The 22,826-nt window shown below is 52.8% G+C and overlaps 1 protein-coding gene across 1 annotated transcript in view; it reads right to left on the reverse strand.

The window, feature by feature from the left end:
* St8sia2 (ST8 alpha-N-acetyl-neuraminide alpha-2,8-sialyltransferase 2) overlaps positions 1–21,312 on the reverse strand; it is a 44,878-nt gene extending 23,566 nt beyond the window's left edge. The window contains exons 1-2 of the mRNA XM_070043186.1: positions 21,215–21,312; positions 1,561–1,623 (exon numbers count right to left, since the gene is read on the reverse strand). Of these exons, the coding sequence (XP_069899287.1) occupies positions 1,561–1,623; positions 21,215–21,312 (161 nt within the window). The remainder of the gene's footprint in view (positions 1–1,560; positions 1,624–21,214) is intronic.
* Positions 21,313–22,826: the final 1,514 nt, after the last annotated feature.

A 22,826-nucleotide genomic window follows, 5' to 3' on the forward strand; every position in this document is an offset into this window, starting at 1 on the left:
GGCCGCAGAGTGCTCGCCTAGCATGCATGAAGCCCTGGGGGTTCCATTCCCCAGTACCACATACATAGAAAAAGCTGGAAGTGGCTCCGTGGCTCAAGTGGTAGAGTGCTAGCCTTGAGCAAAAGGAGCTCAGGGACAGTGCCCAGACCCTGAGTGCAAGCTCCAGGACTAGAAAACAAAGAAGAAGAGGAGAGCTCTGAGATCCTAGAGATCTCCAGCCACCGATGTGTGCGTCATCTTGTGAGGATCCAGGAAGAGTGCACATGGATACCGCACCCTTCTGCACACGTGCCCGCTTCAGTGTGTCTATAGGCAGGTGCAGCCACCTTAGGGCTGTGAGCTAGCTGACCCTGACCCTGACTGCAGTTCTCACTGCTTTAATGTGGGAGGCGTCATCTTCCCTAGTTGAGGCTGACCTCTGTGTTTAGTGACTGGGTCTGACAGCCTATGGCTCTATGGAGACTGAGGTGTATGGCTCTCAGGAAGGAAGGGCTTGTAGACCTACGCAACCGTGGAAGACCTGCTTGGAAGCTTCCAGAAGAGGTTTCTAGAATTCTCTTGGTGGAAACAGGAAAGGGTAGGAGATAAATGCTGCATTGATGGTGGTAACATTCTATTTGTTCCTCTGCTTCCTACTGTAGTCTCAGATGGGATTTTATTTTTGTTTTTGGCTGTCCTAGGGCTTGAACTCTGTGCCTGGACACCATCCCAGAGCTTTTGTGTTCAAGGTGAGTGCTCTACCACTTGAGCCACAGCACCACTTGGTGTTTTTTGTTTTTGTTTTTGTTTTTTTGGGGTTAATGGGAGATAAGAGTCTTATGGACTTAGCCGGGTTTGAACTAAGTCCTTAGATCTAGGCCTCCTGAAGAGCTAGGATTATAGGTGTGAATCACCGGTGCCCAGCCTTGAATAGGATCTGAAACAGCCTTAGGACTTCAATCATCTGGCTGTGTTACTATCTTGCTGGAAACACAGGAAAATCATTCTGGCCTTTGTACAATTAAGAGGATGGGCTGTTACTTGACAATGTCTCTTTAGTCCCCCCAGGGCTGTACCAATGGCTTCTAGTCACAAAAGGCAATCATGCAGTTTCAGGACTCACATTCATTGGTCAGGGTTCACATTGCTGAGTTGACTTCTTGCGTATATTAAGAGGTCTCAGCAATGTTCTCAAATGCTTTATTTCTATCTTAACCTCCTACTCGAGCCATCAACCACAACGATATTGTCTTAAAAGTCCTGGAACCCTGCAGGCTCTCCACTGCTCAGCAAAAATGGAAGTGACCAGTAAGTTCTACGAAGGGGGGTGGGCTCTTTCCAGAAAGTAACTCTTAGCCATCTGCATTTTCTATCTTGGAAGCTTCTAGACCTTGGACCGTATCATGTGATCTTTCCATCATCGACAGTTCTTCCCAAAAGCGATTAGGGAAATGCAAAACCAAAGTGAAATGAAACAGATCTATTTGCTAAGTAAGACGGGCACCATCCAGCAAAGAGGAGAAGCAGATTAATAGCTGCCTCACAGCAAAAACAAATGAACACAAAATCTAATTTACAAACCTATTAGATTTGCTATGTAAGCTGTTCACAGCTGATCTGATTGTACCTCGGCCTCCAGAATTCCTGCAAGACAAAGGAAATGCATTATTTATAAACTCAGCTCTTCTTCTCAAAGCCATCTTCAATCACCAGGAGACCCCTCCCCCTTCCCCTCCCCTCTCCTCTCTGCTGGGCTCCCAGCTCCCAGATGGAGGATGAGAACTCACTCGACATTCTCTAGAACGGACAATATTTGGCTCTCAGCAGGAGCCAGGCATTTTATAGGGAACTGGAAGACCCCCTCACCCCCAGCCCAGGTCCTGCCCCACCCCCTTTTTGAACAGTTTCTCTCAGCCAAGTTGAGAGAGTAGAAGTCACCTCCCTTGGTATTAGCCATGCGGTGGCGCGACTGACTAAGCATTGGGTCTGGTATGACGCAGTATGACTCCGTACTAAGTCTCCCCTTGCTTTCATTGATGCATGGGAGACGTTGTCTACATTCACTCCAAACGACACACCAGAAAGTTCAATAGAAGGAATAAGAGGAAGTCCACCGTGCCTCTAACCAAATGTGGTAACTTTTTTTTAAGCACAGGATCACTTTGTGGTGGGTGGAGAGCGGGAGACAGTCAGTCAATGCGGGCCCCATGTGTTCTAAAGCCCGGCCAGCCTCACGATGGAATCAGACTTTCCTGCCTGGGTTGGCTTTGAACTGAGATCCCCAGATTTCAGCTTCCTTAGTAACTAGGATTATAGATGTGAACCACCAACTGAAATTTGCTTTTTAAAAATAAAAAAATTATTCATTAAACAAAAATTTATTGGGATATTGACACACACACACACACATCCTAGTTACTGTCTTCATGGAATACAGTTTAAAGGACAATACAAGAATTCATTCTTGGGGCTGGGAAGGTGGCTCAGTGGTAGAGTGCTTGCCTTCCATGCATGAGGCCCTGGGTTTGATTCCTCAGCACCACATAAGCAGAAAAAGCTGGAAGTGGCACTGTGGCTCAAGTGGCAGAATGCTATCCTGAACTGCTGAGGGACAGCGCCCAAGCCAATTCTTTTTCTTTCTTTTTTTTTGAGTCCTTAATTCCCTATCAGCTTTATAAAGTATAATTGACAAGTTGAAATAAAATATATAGTCAGCAATTGTGGTTTCTACTTCTATGGATTCAGCTAACTTCAGATAAAATTTTTTTTAAAAAGTTTTTCTTATTGTTATTATAAAGGTGATGAACAAAGAGGTTATAGTTACATAAGTCAGGTAAAGAGTATATCTCTCTGTGTGTGTGTGTGTGTGTGTGTGTGTGTGTGTGTGTGTGTGTGTGTGTGTGTGTGTGTGTGTGTGTGTGTGTGTGTGTGTGTGTGTGTGTGTGTGTGTGTGTGTGTGTGTGTGTGTGTGTGTGTGTGTGTGTGTGTGTGTGTGTGTGTGTGTGTGTGTGTGTGTGTGGACATCATTCCCTAAGCAGTAAGAGGTAACCATGAGTTACCCCTTAGCATGAACAATGCCATGTATTCTAAGTAGACATGACCTAACGTATGCGCATGCATGAAATGCTACACTCTTTTATGTGGATTTTGGTATCTGTAGGGCGTCCTGTAACCAATCACCCACAGAGACCAAGGATTATGATGATAGTCAACGTGATGTTTTGATAGATACGTACATTGTGAAATGATTAGGCCAATTAGCACATCCATCGCCTCACCTACTTGTCATGTTTGTGCAGTGACAGCACCTGACAGGTGTCCCTGGTATACCCAGTCCCATTAACCAGAGGCCTTACACCGCACACAAGAGCTACAGTACTTATTCCTCCAGTCTAACTGTCACCTTGTACCCTGTACATCTACCCATACACCTAGGCCCTTGCCCGCCTGCCCTGCAAACTTCTCTCTCCCACCTCTAGGCTAGGTCCTAGGGAACGCTGAGTCCTGCTGACCACAAATCCCTAAACTTGTTTTATTTTTATCTTTGTCTGTCATGGGGCTTGAACTCAGGCTCTTGGTGCTGTCCCCTAGCTTCTTTTGCTCAAGGCGAGTGCTCTACCACTTTGAGCCACAGCGCCACTTCCAGTTTTTGGGAGGTTAATTGCAGACAAGAATCTCACAGATTCTCTTGCCGGGGTTGGCTTTGAACCAGGATCCTCATAACTCTTGAGGAGCTAGGATTACGGGTGTGAGCCACCAGCACCCGGCTTCCTGATTATTTCATGGGAGTACAGGTCGGATGCTTTGGAGAAATCTTGACTTTCATATGGGTGACGCTCTTCCTCTCACAGTGGAAGGACTGAGGCTTGGTTTTGTTTCCCAGTTCCAGCTTCCTGAGCTGAGCTACCCAGTTCAGTGCAAGCCCCCTGGGGGTGGGCATGAATCATGTATTTTTTCCTATGCTTTATTTCCTATGTGCTGATGTTGTTTTGACATCAGGGGCTTTGCTGACCCTGAAGGGACTTGTCCTTCCCGAAGTTAATCAGTTCCAGAGTTAGCAAAGGACTTGCCTGGGAACGTGCTCTTCGAGTACAAACCAGGCACCACACAACCCTTTGCGAGGTCTCAGGGCCACTGTTCTACCCAGACACCCCAAGGCCAGAAACCATAGGAACAGGGACGGCTCTACTCCCCGGGGCCCACAGAAACGGTATAAAGTAGCAGCCAAGCTTGAGCCTGTTTGCCTTGCTTTCCTCTGCTTAGGGAATCCACAGTAATGACTGCTGTCTGTCCCCTCCCCTCCCTCAGCCCCTGGCGTGGTGTGGTATAGCTACTCCTTCTGGCATCTGTATGACAAATCGTCTTTCCAAAAGCACGCAGCTCTTGCTCTGTTGGCTTCCCCGACCTGGATAATACTGAAACAGGCTGGTTCTCTGTCTTGCTCATTTCCTTCGCTTGCCTGGTACCTTGCCAACTGGGGCTGAGGAAATCAAACTTCACCATTAAATGAGACTTCTCTCCTAAAATCTCTCCAGGAGCGTGTGCCCCTCTTCCTCTGTGTTAATGACGTCTGCGTATGATGCTGCTTTGCCTGTCTATCATCCATGGGAGGATCACTTTAAAAAAAAAGACTGTAGATGTTTGGCTCTAGAAAGAGTTACAGGGATCAGTGAGGGATTCATTGCTGCTGTTTTTGCTAATTAGGGTTTTTTGTGCCACAAATGCTACTCAAATAAGTGGACACCTGTTTGGTAGAGGGACAGAGGAAGAATGATCAGGTGAGAAAAATTTGCTAAAGATAATTGAGACAAGGTGGAAATAATGGCAACATGGACGCTTAGATTGTTCAAATGAGAAACTAGAAGGCACTCGAAAGAACTCTGTGAAGCAAGGTCTCACGTCAGTACGGACAGTGGCCCACTTGACTTTTCTCAGCCATAGTAATGTAGACTTCCAAAGTCTACATTTTCACTGAGTGCCTGTGCTTACACCTCTAATCCTAGCCACTCAGGAGGTTGAGATCTGAGGATTGTGGATCTAAACCACCCGGTGCAGAAAAGCCCATGAGACTGTTCATCTCCAATAAACCACCAGAAGAACTGGAAGTGGCACTGTGGCTTAAGTGGTAGAGTGCTCGCCTCGAGCTGAAGAGCTCAGGGACAGTGCCTGGGCCCAGGGTTCAAGCCCCATAACAACAACAACAAAGCCACATACCTTTAGATGTTTCAGTGAAAAGCAATTAGGAAACCTAAAAAAATGGAATTGGCACCGCCTCTTCATCTAATTATTTAATGAATATGTGAAATACTGAAATTTTATTATTTTTCTACCAACACACGACAAACATATCATGCTTTCGTCTACAACGTGTTGGTTTTGATACACGCACACCAAGGGCCAGTTGTTTCTGGGCAAGGTCACGTTCAATGTCTAGCTGTTAGAATTTCCCACAGTTGTAGTTTCTCACCAGAGGGGTGGGCTCCAAGAAAACAAACGCTCAGGAGCTGACGGCTTTAATTAAGAGTCTGGACCCGATTCAAACAGTTGATCAGTCTTGAGAGTAACAAGATTAAACTGAAGCCACAGCTTGGGAATGTGTAGTCAAGGGTATTTTATTTCCCTTCACGTTTTCTGGATCTCCAATGTATATTTTTTTCCGATGTGTGCATAAAGATCTCTGGGTGCCTGATGGCTGGACCCCCACCCCCGGTGGCCACAGTATGACTCCATGGGAAGAAAATAAAAAGTGAGGAACAGGATGATTTGGGGTGAGTTTCCTAGGCAGGACTAGAAGCTGAAGGCTTTGGTTAGTTTCAAGAGTTTTCCCTTAAAAAACTATAGATGCACAACTGACCTCAATCATCAGAAGAGTGACATACAGAGGTATAAATACATTCATAATATTGCACAATCTTTGCCATCACCCATCTCCAGCATGCTTTCCTCATCCAATTAGAAAGCTTGATTCCCTCTCCCTCCCTCTTCCTCTGCTGCCTCCCTCCCTACCCCCTTCTTTCCCCCCCCTCCCCCTCTCCTTATCCTGGGGCTTTAACTCAGGGCCTGAGTGCTGCCCCTGAGCTTTCTTGCTTTCTTGCTCAAGGCTAGCACTCTACCACTTGAACCACAGCTCTACTTCTGGCTTTTCTTTTTTGGTGGTTTAATTAAGAGATAAGCATCACAGGTGTTCACGTCATTCACCACATAGCTGGATTTCCGCCCCCTCCCCAATCCTAGTCCATGACACATGCAAGGTTCTGTATGCTCTGGTTTATGAGTGGCAGTACTTTTTCCTTTAAAAAGCCAGACAGTAGTTATTTTAGGCTTTATCTGCCAAGGGGAGAAACTTGAAGACATTCACACATGTCCTTAAGGGGCAAAGGAGAAAAATTTCCACAAATGTTTTACTGATGACCTTAAAAAGAAAACAGTTCAGTACATTTTCTTTTGTACTCAGATTTCATCAAGTCTGCTAATAAGAAAGGTTTAATTTTTTTTGGGGAGGTGAGGGGGCAGTGAAAATACAGTTTTGTTTAACTGGGGCTCAAAGTTAGTATTCCTGCCACCGTGATGCACAGACAATCTCCGTCTCCCACGCGGCCTGGCCTTGATTTTCTGAGACACTGTGATCTTCCCTCCGGTGAATTCATGTGTTGCCTGAATCTTTTCTTTTGCAATTTTCTTACCCTTAGAGTGCTGGGGAACTTTCTATGGGGGGAGAGTCCTCGTGACTGAATTCGAGCTGAACTAATCACTGGCTCTTGATCTTAGCCGATTCCTTAAACCATCTAGAAGCTTCCATTTGTTTTCCTCCTCTGTAGAATGAGTAAGACTATTGACTTCATACCAGCTGCTGGAGAGATTGCATGAGCTAGTAAGTGCAAAGATTTAGAACGGTATAGAACACTTTTGGCTGTTCACTCCACATGGATGTTATTTGTTACCATGAGTTAACAGGGCTGGATTTGACCTGTGAGCAACAGCACAGTGCAGGTCTTGTTTTAGAATACAAGGGGCAAGATGACTCTGGTTTTCCACATAGGAGACATCTGTGCCATATTCCTCCCAGAGGATATCCTTGGGATGATGCAGAATTTTCTGGAACCATGACAGAGAACTGTGAACTCTCACACAGTCAATCCATTACCAGTGTGAGGACAATCAGGGGTCAGGCTGAAAGCTGGAAATGGACAGTTCCTTCTAGATTGCAAATCGGGACCAAGTGTGACAGCAGATCTCTCTCATACCCCGCAGTTTTACAATGAACAAGTGACATTTCTTTTCCTTCCTCCCCTCCTTCCTTCCTTCCTTCCTTCCTTCCTTCCTTCCTTCCTTCCTTCCTTCCTTCCTTCCTTCCTTCCGTCCTTCTTTTTGTGCCAATCCTGGGACTTGAACTCAGGGCCTGGACACTGAGCTTCTTTTGCTCAAGGCTAGTTAGCTCTACCACTTGAGCCACAGTACCACTTCAGCGTTTTCAGAGTTGCTTATTGGAGATAAGAGTCTCCTAGCTTTTCCTACCTGAGCTGGCTTTGAACCTCGATCCTCAGATCTCAGCCTCCTGAGTAACTAGGATGACAGGCTGTGAGCCACCGGCACCTGGCAACAAGTGACATTTCCATATACGGTTAGCACCAAATCCAGATTTATTCTCAATGGCACCGAGGGCAATGTGCAGTTTCTCTTCTTCAGTTCCGGTGCTTGCTCACGACAGGTCTACCAGTTGTCCGGTATGCTTCGCAGCCCTGGAAACAGACCTTTTCTAGATGGGACACCTTATTCCTGTACCAAAGCTCTTGGGCCATGTGGAGACAGAGGCACAGCAGTATGGATGGGAGGGCTGTGAGAGCTCTGGGCACTGGGCTTTCACGATGTCCGGGGGACCAGGCTGCCTGCCATTCGCATCCCTGTGCCTTTCTCAGACTGCTCAGCACTTTTCTTGCCATCCCTACTTCTTTCACCTTAAAGACTAGCTTGATGTGATTTATCCGTTTGCTTTTATTTCGGCAAACTTTTGCTTGTTAATCAGTTTTCGTTGGTGTGTGAGAAAGGCAGCGGCTTCATTCCTGGCTCTCCTTTTTGCTCAAGTTCAGAAAACATCTCGGAGAACCTAAGGCTTTGATTACGTTCCAGCCAATTTTCCTGGGCTTTCTACAGAAGTACTCCTCGGCATCTGTACATCGAAAAATGCCAGTAAACAAGTCACTCGGACGCCAAGCCCTTCTCACCATGCTCACTCCTGGAGGCTTTCTCTCTCTTGCTGTGAAACGGTGCATCACCTATAGCCGGGGGCGGGGGGGGGGCAATACAGTTTATCATCTAGATCAGGGTGAATGGTGGCACGGATCAGAGAAGAGATATAAAGCAGGGCTATCAATCCACATGGGATGTGCCCTCCCACCCACACCCATTGTATAAAGGAGACAGACTCGACATAGAAATGTCCATGATAACGCTGCATCTAAACTCCCTACCCTCCAAAACCCAGGAACCAGAGCCTTTTAAGGCTCAAAGGTGTTTGCCCTGGAGCAGAGGAGACTGCCTGACTCAGATGACTTCTCTGAGGAGTTCTGGACCGCCAGGCCTTTCTGCACCCTCTTTGCGTTCACTCTGCAGACCTTTGTTCTACTGTGGGCCAGGGTCTCTTGTCCCAGTCACCCCTGCTACAGGGCACTCCCTGATTCCCTTCTCCCAGGTAGCCACATGGCCGAGGTACTGCCCAAGGAGGAGCTGGAGACTCCAAGAGACGAGTCACCTACGCCACGATTTCCTTTGTTTGAGCCTACCAGTTGCCAGTAATAAGACTAGCGCCCTGGTAGAGTTGCTTTTTTCAAAAAAAAAAAAAATCCTTACTTGGCTGTAAAGCTAGGACCCCCAAGGCTCAAAAATAAAAGGTTTCAGGACTTTTCTTGAGAGCCGACCAACGGAGAGATTCAGCTTATGGTTGCATTATTGTCATCAATCCTCATGTGTCCGAGGAAGGACACAGCTGCTTCCTGCACCTGCGTGTCACCTGCCGCACCTGGGGAGCTAACAGAGACGCCGCTCACTCCACTCCCCCCAAAAAGGACAAAAATGTGACCCAGACATTAAAAGCTATGCTTAGGAGCCGAGTGTAAGATGGCTCTGGCCTGTAATCTTGTCTATCAGGAAGGTGAGAATCAAGATTCCAGGCTAGTCCTCACGGAAGAGTTTGGGAGACATCACCCTCCTCTCCTCAATCTATAGCTGGGCACGGTGGCCTCTGTCTGGGGGGTGGGGGGGAGGCTAAGATGGAAAGGATCATAGTTCCAGGATCTGTCTGTGAGGCTCCATTTCCATGGGGGAATCTGGGCGTGGTGACACACGCCTGCCATCCCATCTACATGGGAACTGGTGGCATGGGCTGATGGCAGTCCAGACATGCACCTGTGCCAAGACCTCATTTCAAAAGAACCGGTGCATAAAAGAGCTGGGGGTGCGTGTCTTAGTGTCAGCATGCGCAGAAAACAGAGACTTGCTCTCCATGGAGCGATCTTGGCCACTGTTGCCTGTTACCCCTGTCATTAGCACGGGCCTTAGCACAGGTGGATCAAGGTTGGGGTCACGCTGAGGCGGGAAGCAACGTCTACACCAGCAAGAGACAGAGCTGGAGCCGTGGCTCAGCAGTCGAGTACCCGACCAGCAAGCCCAAGGCCCAGAGTTCGCACTCCAATACCACCAACACACAAACAAACATGATGCTTAGGAAAAGTTGTCTACGGGGCAGTTCAGTCGTTCCCCTGCCCAGTTCCTTAGCATCCCTCCTTGATGGTCATTTAGGCCCCACGTAGCAGGGACAGTATCCCTCTCCACTGCCCTGGGTTGGCTGTGGAGAGACACACGCTACTACAAAACCTCAACGGCACGGACGTTAGCCTTGGAGACGTCTCATTTCATTCATGTCGCCTGGCACAGATAATCCATGCTCTTTAAAGAGAGCCGGAGCGCCTGCCTGCCGGGGCAGCCTTTGCTCTTGAACCTGCGCTTGAAAGGCACTCTGTCCGCATCCAACCTGGCCCCTCTTTCCTCCCTTTTGTTCCTTTTGTGATGGGCTGCATTCATACACATGCCATCCCTATTAACGCCTTTCTGGAGAAAAGCCCGGGGCAGTGCCCGGATGAGGAACACTTTGCAGTTGCTTTGCTTCTGGGTATCTAAGGTGTCTTTGGGGGCCCTGTCTGCTCCTTCTGCTCCGGGTCGGGGGACAGGGTTCTGGTCCCCAATAGCCTGTTTTGCAGCCCCAGACCTCGCTAGGTCTCGATATCACTCCCTGTGGGCCAGGACTTTGGTAGGATTAGCATGGGAAACCCTGCACGGAGGTGGATATTAATTGAAGTGTTGTTGAAGTGCTGGCTACTGTCCTCAGAATGGAACAAACCGGTTGATCCTTGCCAGCCTGGCTGACCGCGGGGTGGTTGCTTTTCAAGAGTGAGAGCCGTTAGAGGGTGAGGATTTAATGCTGTTTCCTTCCTTGCTTCCTTCCTTCCTTCCTTCTTTCCTTCCTTCCTTCCTTCCTTCTTTCCTTCCTTCCTTCCATCCTTCCCCCCTCCCTTCTTTTCTTCTTTCTCTTTTGGTATGCATGTAAATATGTATGTGATATCAGGGTTTGAGCTCAGGGTCTCCTGCCTGCTCGCCTGGTACTCTACCTCTTGAACCATGCCTCCATCCTGGTGTGTTGCTGGTTATTTTGGAAATCCAGTCTCACAGACTTCTCTACCCGGGTTGATTTTGTACTGCGACCCTCTGGATCTCAGCCTCCTGAGTAGCAGTTAGGGTTGCAGGAGTGAGCCCCCATGCCTGGCTGAAACCCTGTGTCCTTGAGAAACACTGTCTCCAGGAAGGGCTTCACAAGGTTGCATTAGGCCCAGGCTGTTGGGGGTGTGTGTGTGTGTGTGTGTGTGTGTGTGTGTGTGTGTGTGTGTGTGTGTGTGTGTGTGTGTGTGTGTGTGTGTGTGTGTGTGTGTGTGTGTGTGTGTGTGTGTGTGTGTGTGTGTGTGTGTGTGTGTGTGTGTGTGTGTGTGTGTGTGTGTGTGTGTGTGTGTGTGTGTGTGTGTGTGTGTGTGTGTGTGTGTACAGAAGCTTTCTGACCACCTGGCTGGGAGGCACAGGACCTAGACTCTGTTTCCTTGACAGAAATGCTTTGTCGATCCAATATTGTGAAAAACAAAACAAAGCCGAGAGAGAACCCCGCACAGGAGCTTCGGTGTGATTCCCCAAGTGCTAGCTTCACGAGCCGAGTATGCAAAGCTGGCTCTCCTCGCGCCTCAAAAATGAGTAAACTGTGAGGCAGGAGAGAGATAATGAGCGCGGCTTCGGGCCGGCAGCTGCTCCTCCTGTCTGCGTTTCGTTTTTGGTGTGGTTCTTATTAAAACTCTCCTGAGAAGCCAGGCAGCCGGAGCTGGAGCCCTCACTTCCGATCTCGTCAGCATGCGCTCGCCCAGTGCCTACTGGGTGACAATGCACGGGTGCTGGGCTGAGGTCCCGGGGGTCCCAGGGAGCAGGGGGTTGAAGGTACACTCACAAGTCCCACAGCTCTGTCCTCCTCCTAGCTCCCCGCCCCATCTCAGCCTGCTGGGGGCCAACCCGCCCGTTTGCTTACGCTTCCCACACCCTTCTGTCTGTGTCTCTGCTTTCTGTGTGCAGGGGGGTCTGTCTAGACCCCTGGGTCAGCATGCTAGGAATATGCAGTTCTGCCCAAACCGGCCTTTCTTCCCAGAATCAAGCTGCCTTTAGAAATAAGAGGGAACTCGATAGATTTTAGGGAGCTGTAAATCCTTCTCACGCCGACAGATTTCCTGTCCTGTGGCTGTAGAAAGAAATCTGTAAATGATTCTAGATTGCTGGTGACAGGGCCCTCTCTCCCAGCCCTGGACCAAAGATCTAACTTCTTCCTTTGCTTTCTCCTTCCTCTTTCCTTGATTTTCCCCCTAAGCATTGACTCTCTTGCAGACACAAAGCAAGGAGACAGAAATCCATCGCGGTACACATCTGCCGTGGTCCTAGCCCTTAGTCAGCTACAGGTTAGCAGGCGGGACCAAACAAATGTAGGGATGCTTGAGAGACAGAGCAATCTGGAAGGCTGGGAGATGGTTCGGGGCAGGTGGGCCTCTTGGCTTGTGGCTGGGCTGTCCTCTTCTCCCAGAAGAGTCTTGACACGCTAAATCGCCACGTGGGGTTGTTTTTTTTATCCTGGGATTCTTTTGTTGCATGCAAGGCCATCTCCCTGACAGAGGGGCGGATGGTTTCCGTGAGCTCCGTACTATTCTCCGTGGATAAGCCCCACGGGGGACAAGCAAGCACTGAGCCGTTCCTGCATACCTGTCCATCCTTTGCTGGCTCTATCTTCGTGCAGTTCCCGAACTCAAACTTTCCCGACTTAATCCACGGCTGGAAATTGATTTGCTTAAAAACAGGTAAACGGATTTATCACAGAAGGCATCTTTATGTCACGACCATAAATGGAATACCGATATCCCTTGCTCTAAATGCAAGGTAAGAACAGGAATACACAGAATTACATTTGAAGTGGCTGGCCTGTCCAAAGGCCTTTTCTATCAGGAAAGGCAGATGGTTAGTTTTGGTTTTGTTGGTTGTGGGGGCTGAACTCTGGGCCTGGGTGCTTTCTCTCAGCTCTTCAGCTCAAGGCTAGTGCTCTACCACTTGAGCCACAGTGCCACTTCTGGCTTTTTCTGCGTATGTGGTGCTGAGGAATCAAACCCAGGGCCTCACGCATGCAAGGCAAGCGCTCTACCACTGAGCCACCTTCCCAGCCCCAGATGGTTGTTTTTGTTGTTGTTGTTGTTGTTTTGCTGGTCCTGGGACTTGAACTCTGGGCCTGGGTAGTGTCCTTGAGTTTCTTTTGCCCAATGCGAGAGCTCTACCACTTGAGCCACAGAGCCACTCACTTCTGGCTTATGAGTAGTTTACTGGAGATAAGAGTCTCATGGACTTTCCTGCCTGGGTCTGCTGTGAACTGTGATTCTCAGACCTCGGCTAGGATGACAGGCGTGAGCCACCGGTGCCTGGTGGATGGGTTTGAGGAGAGAACCAGTGTGGAATTGGATGATGGGCTGGACAGGCCACCAAGCCTGCTCGGGAACAACCAGAACTCTGGGAAACTGTTACTGTGTGTGTTCCCCGGGCGGGCAGGGGCTTAATGACACTTTGGAGAAGGGCTTGGTAGTCCAGCGTTTCTGGAAATTTCTACCAGGCATGGCAGGCCTGGGTCAGCGCTATTTCTAGACACATTGCAGCCTTCGTTGAGTCTTTGAAGACCATTCGATGTTTGGCTAAGGTTTCTCCCAGCCTGGTCTCGTGCCTTCCTTCAGCCTCATTTCGGAGGACCGAGAGAGGGAAGGAAGCGAGTCAGCTGATGTGGCCGGACTCTGGTTCCCAAGACCTCACCAGCCCAGCGGTGGAGATGTCAGGTCTTTTGTTCTGGCTTTTTGAAGCAGGTATTCTACCTTCATTGTGGTTTACCTGTTCCCCACAATGGGTCTGTAGGGTGTTTTGTTTTGTTTTGTTGGTCGTGGGGCTTGAACTCAGGGCCTGTCCTTGAGTTCTTTTGCTCAAGGCTAGCACTCCACCACTTTGAGCCACAGTGCTACCTCTGGTTTTTGAGTGGTTAACTGGAGATAAGAGTCTCTTGGGGACTTTTCTGCCTGGGCTGGCTTTGAACCATGATCCTCAGATCTCAGCCTCCTGAGTAGCTAGGATGATTAGGTGTGAGCCACTAAGGCCCGGAGAAGGCCGGCAGAGCAAGTACACGGTCCCCTGTCACACGGGACAAGCTCTGAGAAATACATTGTGAAGGGATTTCATGGTTGTGTGACTAATACTCAAGCTTAGATGGTGCTTACCCCTCCACACCCAGACCCTCTAGTCTGCTGCAGCCTAGTGCTTCTAGAATGAAGCTGTATCCATCTTATTGGACTAGCTACTGCGATGGGAAGTACTGTGTGACTAAACATGTTTAAGCATGGACATGTTACAGTAAAAATATTGGGTGAGCCAGGAACCCGCAGCTCACGTCTGTAATCCTAGCAACATGGCAGGCTGAGTGACATCCCATTGTATTTGTATATTTGTATGTGTTTGCGCATGCGCATGTGCATGCGTGTGCCAGTACTAGGGCTTGAACTCGGGGCCTCTCCTTCTTATTAGCTTTTTGCTCAAGGCTGGCCCTCTGCTACTTGAGTCACATCTCCATTTCCTGCTTTTCTCTGCCAACTGGAGATAAGAGTTTCACGGACTTGTCTGCCCAGGTTGGCTTCAAACCACGATCCTCACATCTCGGCCTCCTGAGGAGCTAGGATTCCAGGCATGATCCACCGGTGCCCAGTGAATCTTCCACTGAACCATGGACCCCATTGTTTCCCTCTTTGTCTGTCAGCAAGTCTCACCTTTTGGTTTTTGACAGTGGCTGCAGGGTTGTACAGGGTCTGTTCGAGTGCTTGCTTTCCATTTGTTCAGACACACAGCTGGGAGTTAGATGGTTAGACCCAAGGACAATGAGTTGTGATTTTTTTTGGAGGGAATGTCCTACTGTTTTCCAAAGCCTACCCTGCTTTCTTTCTTTCTGGTCACTTGCACTTTGCCTCATCCTCAGGGATAAACCTTTATGCAGATTAGGAAACCAAGGCTCAGAAAGGCCAGGACACTTAGTCTAAGGCCAGTTGCCAATAAACGTTTCCATCTCCCAGTAATAGGTCCAAACGTGTGACCCAATGTCTGCCACTGGGAACAGCTCTGGGGAGAACTTATTCCATGCAGACAGAAGGCCTGGGGCCTCTGTGGGAACAAAAACTGTGTGAGTGACAAGGCTGTGCCCCAGATTCCTGAGCACCTCAGGCGACTTGGTCTCAAGAACTGGTAGCATCTTCTCTCTCTCTTTCCCCCTCTCCTCTCTTCTCCTCTCCTCTTCTGTGTGTGCCAGTTCTTGGGCTTGAACTCAGGGCCTGGGTACATCTACCACTTGAGCCACCTCCTCCTTACCCCCTTCCCCTTCCCCTCCCCCTCCTCCTCTTCTTTTTGGTAGTTAATTGGAAATAAAGACTCACAGACTTTCCTGCCCGGGCTGGCCTAGCCAGGACGCCAGGCAGCGTCCTAGCTGGCTGAGGAATTGTGAGCGACTGGGGAGAAGTTAAAACCATCTCAGTACCACTCAGGAGACTGAGGGACCTCAAGTGCCCCATGGCTCTCACCTGCCACCTTAGCTATGTAGGGGGCTGAGATTGGAGGATCTTGGCTCAAGCCAGCCTGGGCGGGAAGGTCAGTGAGACTCTTATCGCCAACTAACCAGCAAAAAGCCACACATGGAGTGGTGGGTGAGGTAGTAGAGTATTGGCCTTGAGCAAAAAAGCTCAGGGACAGCCCCCTAAGTTCGAGCCCTAGGATTTTACATGTAAGCATACACACACACACACACACACACACACACACACACACACACACACACACACACACACACACACACACACACACACACACACACACACACACACACACACACACACACACACACACACACACACACACACACACACACACACACACACACACACCCCTCCCCCCCAGGCTTCAGCACTGACAAGGCAGGAAGCAAGCCTTACTAGCAGGCAGGAAGCTACAGAAGATAGTGCCTCACCCTGGCAAGCCCTGGGTGGTACCTGTCTCCACCTCAGCAAGAGACACCCACGGACTCCCCCAGCTGGTGGCTTCCTGATTCTCTATTCTCTACCTCCTGCCATCTGTCTCTTTTTGTTTTCTTTTTCTTTTTCTCCTGGAGTTAGCTGAACGATCAGATTCTCCTGAGTGTATCTAGATCCGCACAGCTGTCCGCCTCTTGATCTCACACCACAATTCCATGTGGACCAGTGTTTTAAAATGAAAGCCAGTGTGGCTCATGCCTGTAATCATGGCCACTTAAGAGGCTAAAGTCCAGAGGATCGTGGTTCAAAGTCAGCCTGGGCAGAAACATCCATAAAACTCTCTCTCTAATGGACCAGCACTGGGCTGGAGGTGTGGCTCAAGTGGTAGAGCACTGGCCAAGCAAACGAGTGAAGGGAGAGCTCCAGGCCCTGAGTTCAAACACTGGCACCTGCACAAGAGAGAAAAGCTTGAAGGCGTCCTCCTAGAGACTAGGAGGAAGGAGGAGGTAGAGATGTGGAGCTCTGGATGGCCGCCTGGGGAGAGAGGGCTTGTTGGAAAGCAAAGAGATGAGCCAACAGAAGCTTGGAGGCTCTGGTGCCTTTGCCTTCTCGCAAGCTTCTCCGTGGACTCCACTGTGGTACAGTGAGGATAGCAATGCCTTCCCCCATTAGCCAGCCTCCCACGGCTGAGACAAAGAACAGCATCAAGCCCAGGCTGTGGCCTCCACAGTGGAGGTGCAAAAGAAAGCCCCGACTGACTTGAACAAGCGGGAGGTGTTTAGCTCTTATCTACCTGGGTGTAGAGCTTCTGGAGGTGGGTTGGCTGGGCGCTTTTCCTGGAAAGCCCAAAAGCAGTGGATGTCACACTCACACATGGGAGGGGAGACTAACTGGGGCTGTGAGGGGACAAGGCTGGGGTCTGGGAATGCCATACACATGCAGGATTGCGGGGGGGGGGGACAAAGGGACTGGGGATGGAGGTGGGAATGGACAGAAAGGACAGCATGTGCCAGGAGGAGGTGGGGGGCAGGGGAAGGGGAAAGAGCACATGCAAATGCCCCCAGGTAGGGAATCATGACATAATCTGTGATACTGAGTGGCAAAAGGCCAGGGAGGCTGAAGAGAGGAGGGGAGTTATGGCGCTGTACGTTCTGCTTGAAGGAGCCTTTGTGGAAGTCTACGCTCTTGGAGAAGTATTTATAGTTTGCCATTTACAACATTCACAATTCGTTGTTTTTTTTTTTTTTTTAAAGCAACAACTAAACAATTCAAAAAACCTAGCAACCCTGTTTTACGAGAGGAGACGGTCCCTCCGTGTGGAGTTTGTTTCTAGGGTGGATATCTATTTACAATTTAAATTTGATGCTGGCCCTTCCTGCTCTCTGAGTTTATCCTGCGATTGTGGGTATACCTGAGTGGAATACACCAGCCTGGGCAAGGGCACTGGCCTTTCCCAAATGATAAGAGTTGTGATCACCTGGGCACGACCCGGGTTTTCTTTAGTGCCTGGACTGCAACCTGATGGGTGAAGATCATTTGTTTTCTTCTCACTTCTGCCTGGACCCCTTCCTCCATTTAGAGGCCCAGCTCACCTTGCTGATGGCCGATGGCAGTGGAGACTGCCTGCTCCCAAGTCTAGTCCCAGCTGGTGGTCACAGAGATTCCCCCGCCCCCCCCCCCACTGGCCCCTGTCTGTACTTTTCCAGATCGGGCACAGTGTGTTTGCAAAGATACATCCGGACCCTCTGGCATTGTGAAATAACTGACACCACACGCCCATTCTGGGGCTTGAACTCAGGGCCTGGGCGCCGTCCCTGAGCTTCTTTTGCTCAAGGCGGAGCGCTCTACCACTTGAGCCACAGCGTGGCTTCCGGTGTTCTGGTGGGTCATTGGAGATGAGCGTTTCAAAGACCCAGCTGAAGTGGGACAAGTTGTTGTGGAATGTCTTTGCTAAGGCCCACCCCTGTTCTAGGTGCCCGGATGTCAATGATCGGGGCGTGTGGAAACAAGGGAGCAGGAATCAGCCTGGGGATGGTGCGGGATGGTTCTCTGCATGTCTGCCATCTGTCCTCCCTGCGTGCATCCAGCATGCTCTCTCTGCATCCAGCATGCTCACGCCCAGGGCAGGGGACTTTGTGTGGCAGGCTGGAGTTGGTCCCTGTGTCCACCAGCAACATGCAGACCTCTTAGGGAGACCAGGTCCCCGAGTCCTCCTCCTCCTTCCTCATTCACTGCCTCTCTTTGGAAATGACTAAGCGGGGCAGCAGGAGAGTTCAGCCTTGCTTCTAGCACAGGGCAGGGGGACACGACTCAAAAGGACCTGGCAGCCTAGCATGGTGTTCAGGGCTACAGGCTTTGTGCCCCATAGAGCTGGGGTCAAGCTTCATCCCTGGGCAGCTGAACGACCTCTCTGAGCCTCAGTTTCCTTGTAAAACAGCAGTGGTGCCAGCTTGGAAGGGTCTGGAAAGGGGTCAGTGAGCGGGTGTTTCGCAGTGGTTACCACAGCGTGTGGAGCTTGAGGCTCAACAGACGTTTCTTGGTGTTGCCCGTAGTGGGCCATTGGGTGGCCATGAGGGTGACACGTGTGGGCATCTCCGGGGAGCACACGGAAGTGCGGGCTGGCCGTGTGGTCACGTGCGGTCAGTGGCGGTGGTGATGGGGGTTGTAAGGCCCGCCTCGCCTCTTTCACAACAAGCTCACTGGGGACTAGGACCTTAGGGGACAGAGGACACCTGTAGAAGCTGCCCTGCAGTCACCAACCCAGGGGCCTGGGCCCATAGAATGTCCCAGATAATGCTGTGACATCTCATGGTCAAACTCTGACAGGATAGGGGAGGTTGGAGAATCCTTCCTGTCCTCAGGATCTTTCTTTCTTTCTCTTTCTTTCTCTTTTTTCTTTTTCTTTTCTCTTTCCTTCCTTTCTTCCCTTCTTTCTTTCTTTTGTTCTTTCCTTCTTTTCTCTTTCTTTCTCTCTCATTCTTTCTCTCTTTCTTTTTCTCTCTTTCTTTCTTTCTTTCTTTCTTTCTCTCTTTCTTTCTTTCTTTTGTTCTTTCCTTCTTTTCTCTCTCTCTTTCTCACTCTCATTCTTTCTCTCTTTCTCTCTTTCTTTCTTTCTTTCTTTCTTTCTTTCTTTCTTTCTTTCTTTCTTTCTTTCTTTCTTTCTTTCTTTCCTTTCTTTCTTTCTTGTCATGGGGCTTGAACTCAGGGCCTGGGCGCTGTCCCTCAGCTCTTCAGCTCAAGGCCAGTGCTCTACCACTTTGAGCCACAGCACCACTTCTGGTTTTTTGGTGTTCATTGGAGATGGGCATCTCACAGACTTTCCTGCCCAGGGCTGGCTTGGAACTTCAATGGAACCTCAGATCTCAGCCTCCTGAGTAGCTAGGATGAGAGGTGTGAGCCACCAGAGCCCGGTTTTATCCTGTTTCTTTCTTTCTTTTTGGTTGTGGGACTTGAACTCAGGGTCTGGGCGCTGTCCCTGAGCCTTTAGCTCCAGGCTGGGACCCTACCACTGTGAGCCACAGCTCTCCTTCCTATCCTTTTTCACGGATGCCGCTGTGTCTCCCCAAGGTGCCCTGGACTGTGCCAGACGGGCAGGACACCCATCCACCAGGCACTTACTGAAAACTCCTGCGAGCCAGTTCTGGGAGCACTGCGGTAGCGTAGACCCCCCAAGGTGACACCCAGAATCTAAAGCCCAGTAGGGCACTTGCCAGCCCTCAGCTGACCACCTGGGCCAAACTGCTTCTAAAATGCAAGAGCTGTGCACCCTGCCCAGGGCCTTTGGCCTTGACCTTGGAGTTCGCTCCTTGGCTTCCAGGCAGGGCTCTTGGGGGGGGGGGTGCTTTGCAGAGAACTGGTTTTCCTGAGTTTGCTTTTTTCCCCTCACTCACAGCCTTGTCTAAATGAGTGAAAGGACAGTCGGGAGAGAGCAGTGAGGAAAAGCCCTCAGGGGTTCGGGTTATGGATTCCTCAGGCAGGTCAGGACCACATCCAAAGATCAAAAGCCTCCCCACATCCCTTGGTACCTGTCCTGGGGCTTGAACTCAGGGCCTGAGCATTGTTCCTGAGCTGTTGTTTTTTTTCCCTCTCCCCTCAAACCTGGTGCTCTGCCCCATCTTCACTCTGGGCCTTTGTGGGGGGACTGATTGGAGTAAGGGTTTCGGGGCCTTTCCCTTCCCCAGCCCGGGGCTTGGGGTGCAGGGCCAGCCTTCCTGCCAGGCCCCTTGTGGGGCTGTGTCTCCCCGAGAGCAAACTGTCCCAGCCAGGGATCAAAGAGGGCGCCCCAACGTTGGGCTAGGAAGGATGCCTCCCCCCACAAACACCCCCTCCCCCCCAAGTGTGAGCGGGACCCGGGCACGCGGGGCACCTGTGCGGGAGCCGCCGCACTGAGCGCACCCGGGCGCAGCACCCCGCACCCGACCCGCCCGGACTGCCGCGTGCGCCGCGCCGGTGAAAGTTTGCGGAGTTTGGGGGGGTGGGGGGGCAGGGGGGGCGGAGAGGGGGGAGCGGGTACGGCTGGGGGGGTGCGCTCCGGAGGGGACCGGCCAGGGGTGGGGGGACCCGGCCGGGGGTGGGGGGCCCCGGCTCCGGTCCGCGGGATCGCCGCCGAACGACCGGGCAGGACAAAGGAGGCGCGCGCGCGCGGGACGCTCCGGCCACGGCTCCGGCGGCGCACAGGGTCTCCCCGCCCTCTCCCCCCGGCCAGGCCGGGCCGGGCCAGGCACCCCGACGGTCCGCCCGCCCCACTCGGGGTGCTCCTCCCCCTTCCTCCCCGGAGAGGGGGGCGGGGCGCGCGTGGGGAGGGGGGCGCGGCCGGGTGGGGCGCGCGGCTCGGCCCGCAGGACCCCCGGGACCCCCGGGACCCGCGTCCCATCCCGTCCCGTCCCGTCCCGCCCCGTCCGGTCCCGCGCTGCAAGTCCGGGGCCGGGACCAGGTGCGTGTGTGTAGCTCCCGGCCCCGCCCCACGCGTGGAGAGACCGCGAGCCGCGATCGCGCTGCTCCTGGGTGGGGGCAGAGCTCCGAGGTCCCCCCCCCCCGGGCGGGGGCACCGACTCCCCCTCTCCCCCCCCCCCCCCCAGCGCACGCACGCGCGGGCAGGGGCGGCTCCGCGGGGTCTCGCGCCCACCCCGACCGCCCCGCCTCTCGGTCCCCACGCCCCGATCCCCGGCGGCGGCGTGCGGAGAGGGGGGCCGGGGTCCCGTGCCGCGGTCCCCCCCCCGACCCCGGCGCTCGCCCGGGAGCCCCCCCCCGGCCCCGAGGTCCCCGCGCGCCCCCTGCCCACTTTGCCGAGGCGAGAAAGCGGCCGAGCCGAGACAAAGAAACTCCTGCCTCGCCCCGCGCCCGGCCCCGGCGCCGCCCGCGCCCGGCCCCCCCACGGCGCCCCGCGTGGGGTCCCCGCCGGGCGAGGGAGGGGGGGGCCCGGGCGCCGCACCCCCCCGCACCCCACCCCGCAGGCAGCCGCGCCCCCTCCGCCCGCTCTCCAAACCGTCCCGGGCCGCGGGGGGGGGGGCCTCCGGGGTGCAGCCGCGGGGGCGCCGGGGCGGGGGTCCCCGGCCCCGCGAGCGGCTTACCCGATCTCCTCTTCGATCTCCGCGATGTCCGCGAACAGGAGGAGCACCACGAGCAGCGCGAGCGCGGCCAGGACCCAGCTCCGGAGCTGCAGCTGCATGGTGGGGCGGGGGGGGGGGTGCGCGGCCGGCGGGGACCCGCGGGGGCCGAGCGGCCGGCGGGGACCGCGCCACGCGCCACGCGCCGCGCGCCGCCGCCCGCCGACTCCCCGCGCGCCGGCCCGGAGCTGGCGGCCGCCGCCGGCCGCTGGGGCTGCTCCGCCGCGGCTGAGAGCCCGCGCGCCCGCCCCGCGCTCCGCGCCCCGCCCTCCCTCCCTCCCCCCTCCCCGACCCCTCCCCGGCCCCTCCCCTCCCTCCCTCCCTCCCCAGCCCCGCGCGCACTTTGACAGCTTTGCGCTGCTGCGCCTCGGATCGCCTCCTCCCACCAACTCCAACGTCCAGCCGGCCCCCCCCCCCCCGGCCTCTCCCTCCGGACCCCTGGGCCTCTCCTCTGGACCCCTTGCCTCTCCCTCCGGGCCCCCCTGGCCTCTCCTCTGGACCCCTTGCCTCTCCCTCCGGGCCCCCCTGGCCTCTCCTCTGGACCCCTTGCCTCTCCCTCCGGGCCCCCCTGGCCTCTCCGGTCCCCGCCACCCCCAGCACCCCAGAGCGCAGAGGCCAGGCCCGGGAAGGCCCCACCCCCGCCCCGGAAGGGACCCGAGCGCACACCCGCCCGCCCTCCTTCTGTCCAGTGCCCTGGGCCGCTGCTCAAAGTTTCCCTAACACAAAACCGTAATCCCAGGGCCGCTGATGGATTGGGGTGGGGGGGGGTGAGGGGGAAGAAAGATGCGGATCAAGGTCCAAGGCAGGCCATCTTTGGGAGAGAGGATTGCACGGGAGAGGTGCCATCTTCTCCCCCACGGGTAGACCAAGGCTGGGAGCCCATGGTCCGGGTTCTCTCCACCCCCCCACCCCCCCGGGGAAGGGACTAGAACCTGTGGCTCTCTCTGGAACAGCGGTTCTGCCTGACCCGCTCAGCGTCCATCTGTCCTGGCCCCGCTGGGGACGACTCTAGGTGAGCTTCATCTCTGCAGCTCTCCTCTTCTAGAATGACCCATCACCCGCTCCCCTCCCTGCCAGTCCTGTCCTGTGGTCAAAGAGCCTTCTAGAAAAATAAAACTCAACAGAGGTAATGCAGGAGCACTCCCACCACGCCCTTCAGCTGTCAGACCATTTAGCTCAGATTACATTTTACACCAACCATTAGCCTAGGGCTGGAAGGGCCCCATTGAGTTTAACTGGAATTAGACAATTAACTTTCCAAAAAATAATACATTTGTGTGTCTATGCGTGGTATTTATTCTGGTGGCCGCCAGCTCTCTTAGGGTTTTTTTGTTTTTTGCTCAAGGCCGGTGCTCTACCACCTGCACCATACCTCCACTTAGGGCTTTTTTGCTGGTTAATTGGAGGTCAGAGTTTCATTCCTTCCCCTGGCTGGCTTTTTAAACCACGATCCTGGGATCTCGGCCTCCTGAGTTAGGTAGCTAGGATTACAGGCGTGACCCACCAGCACCCAACCGCCTGGTGCATTTTTGTTGGTTTTGCTTTTTGTTTGGTTTTGTGCTACGGTTTTGCCGAG

The sequence above is a fragment of the Dipodomys merriami genome, unplaced genomic scaffold, assembly GCF_024711535.1.
Source record: "Dipodomys merriami isolate MVZ:Mamm:240054 unplaced genomic scaffold, mDipMer1.0.p SCAF_33, whole genome shotgun sequence".
NCBI lineage: Eukaryota > Metazoa > Chordata > Mammalia > Rodentia > Heteromyidae > Dipodomys > Dipodomys merriami.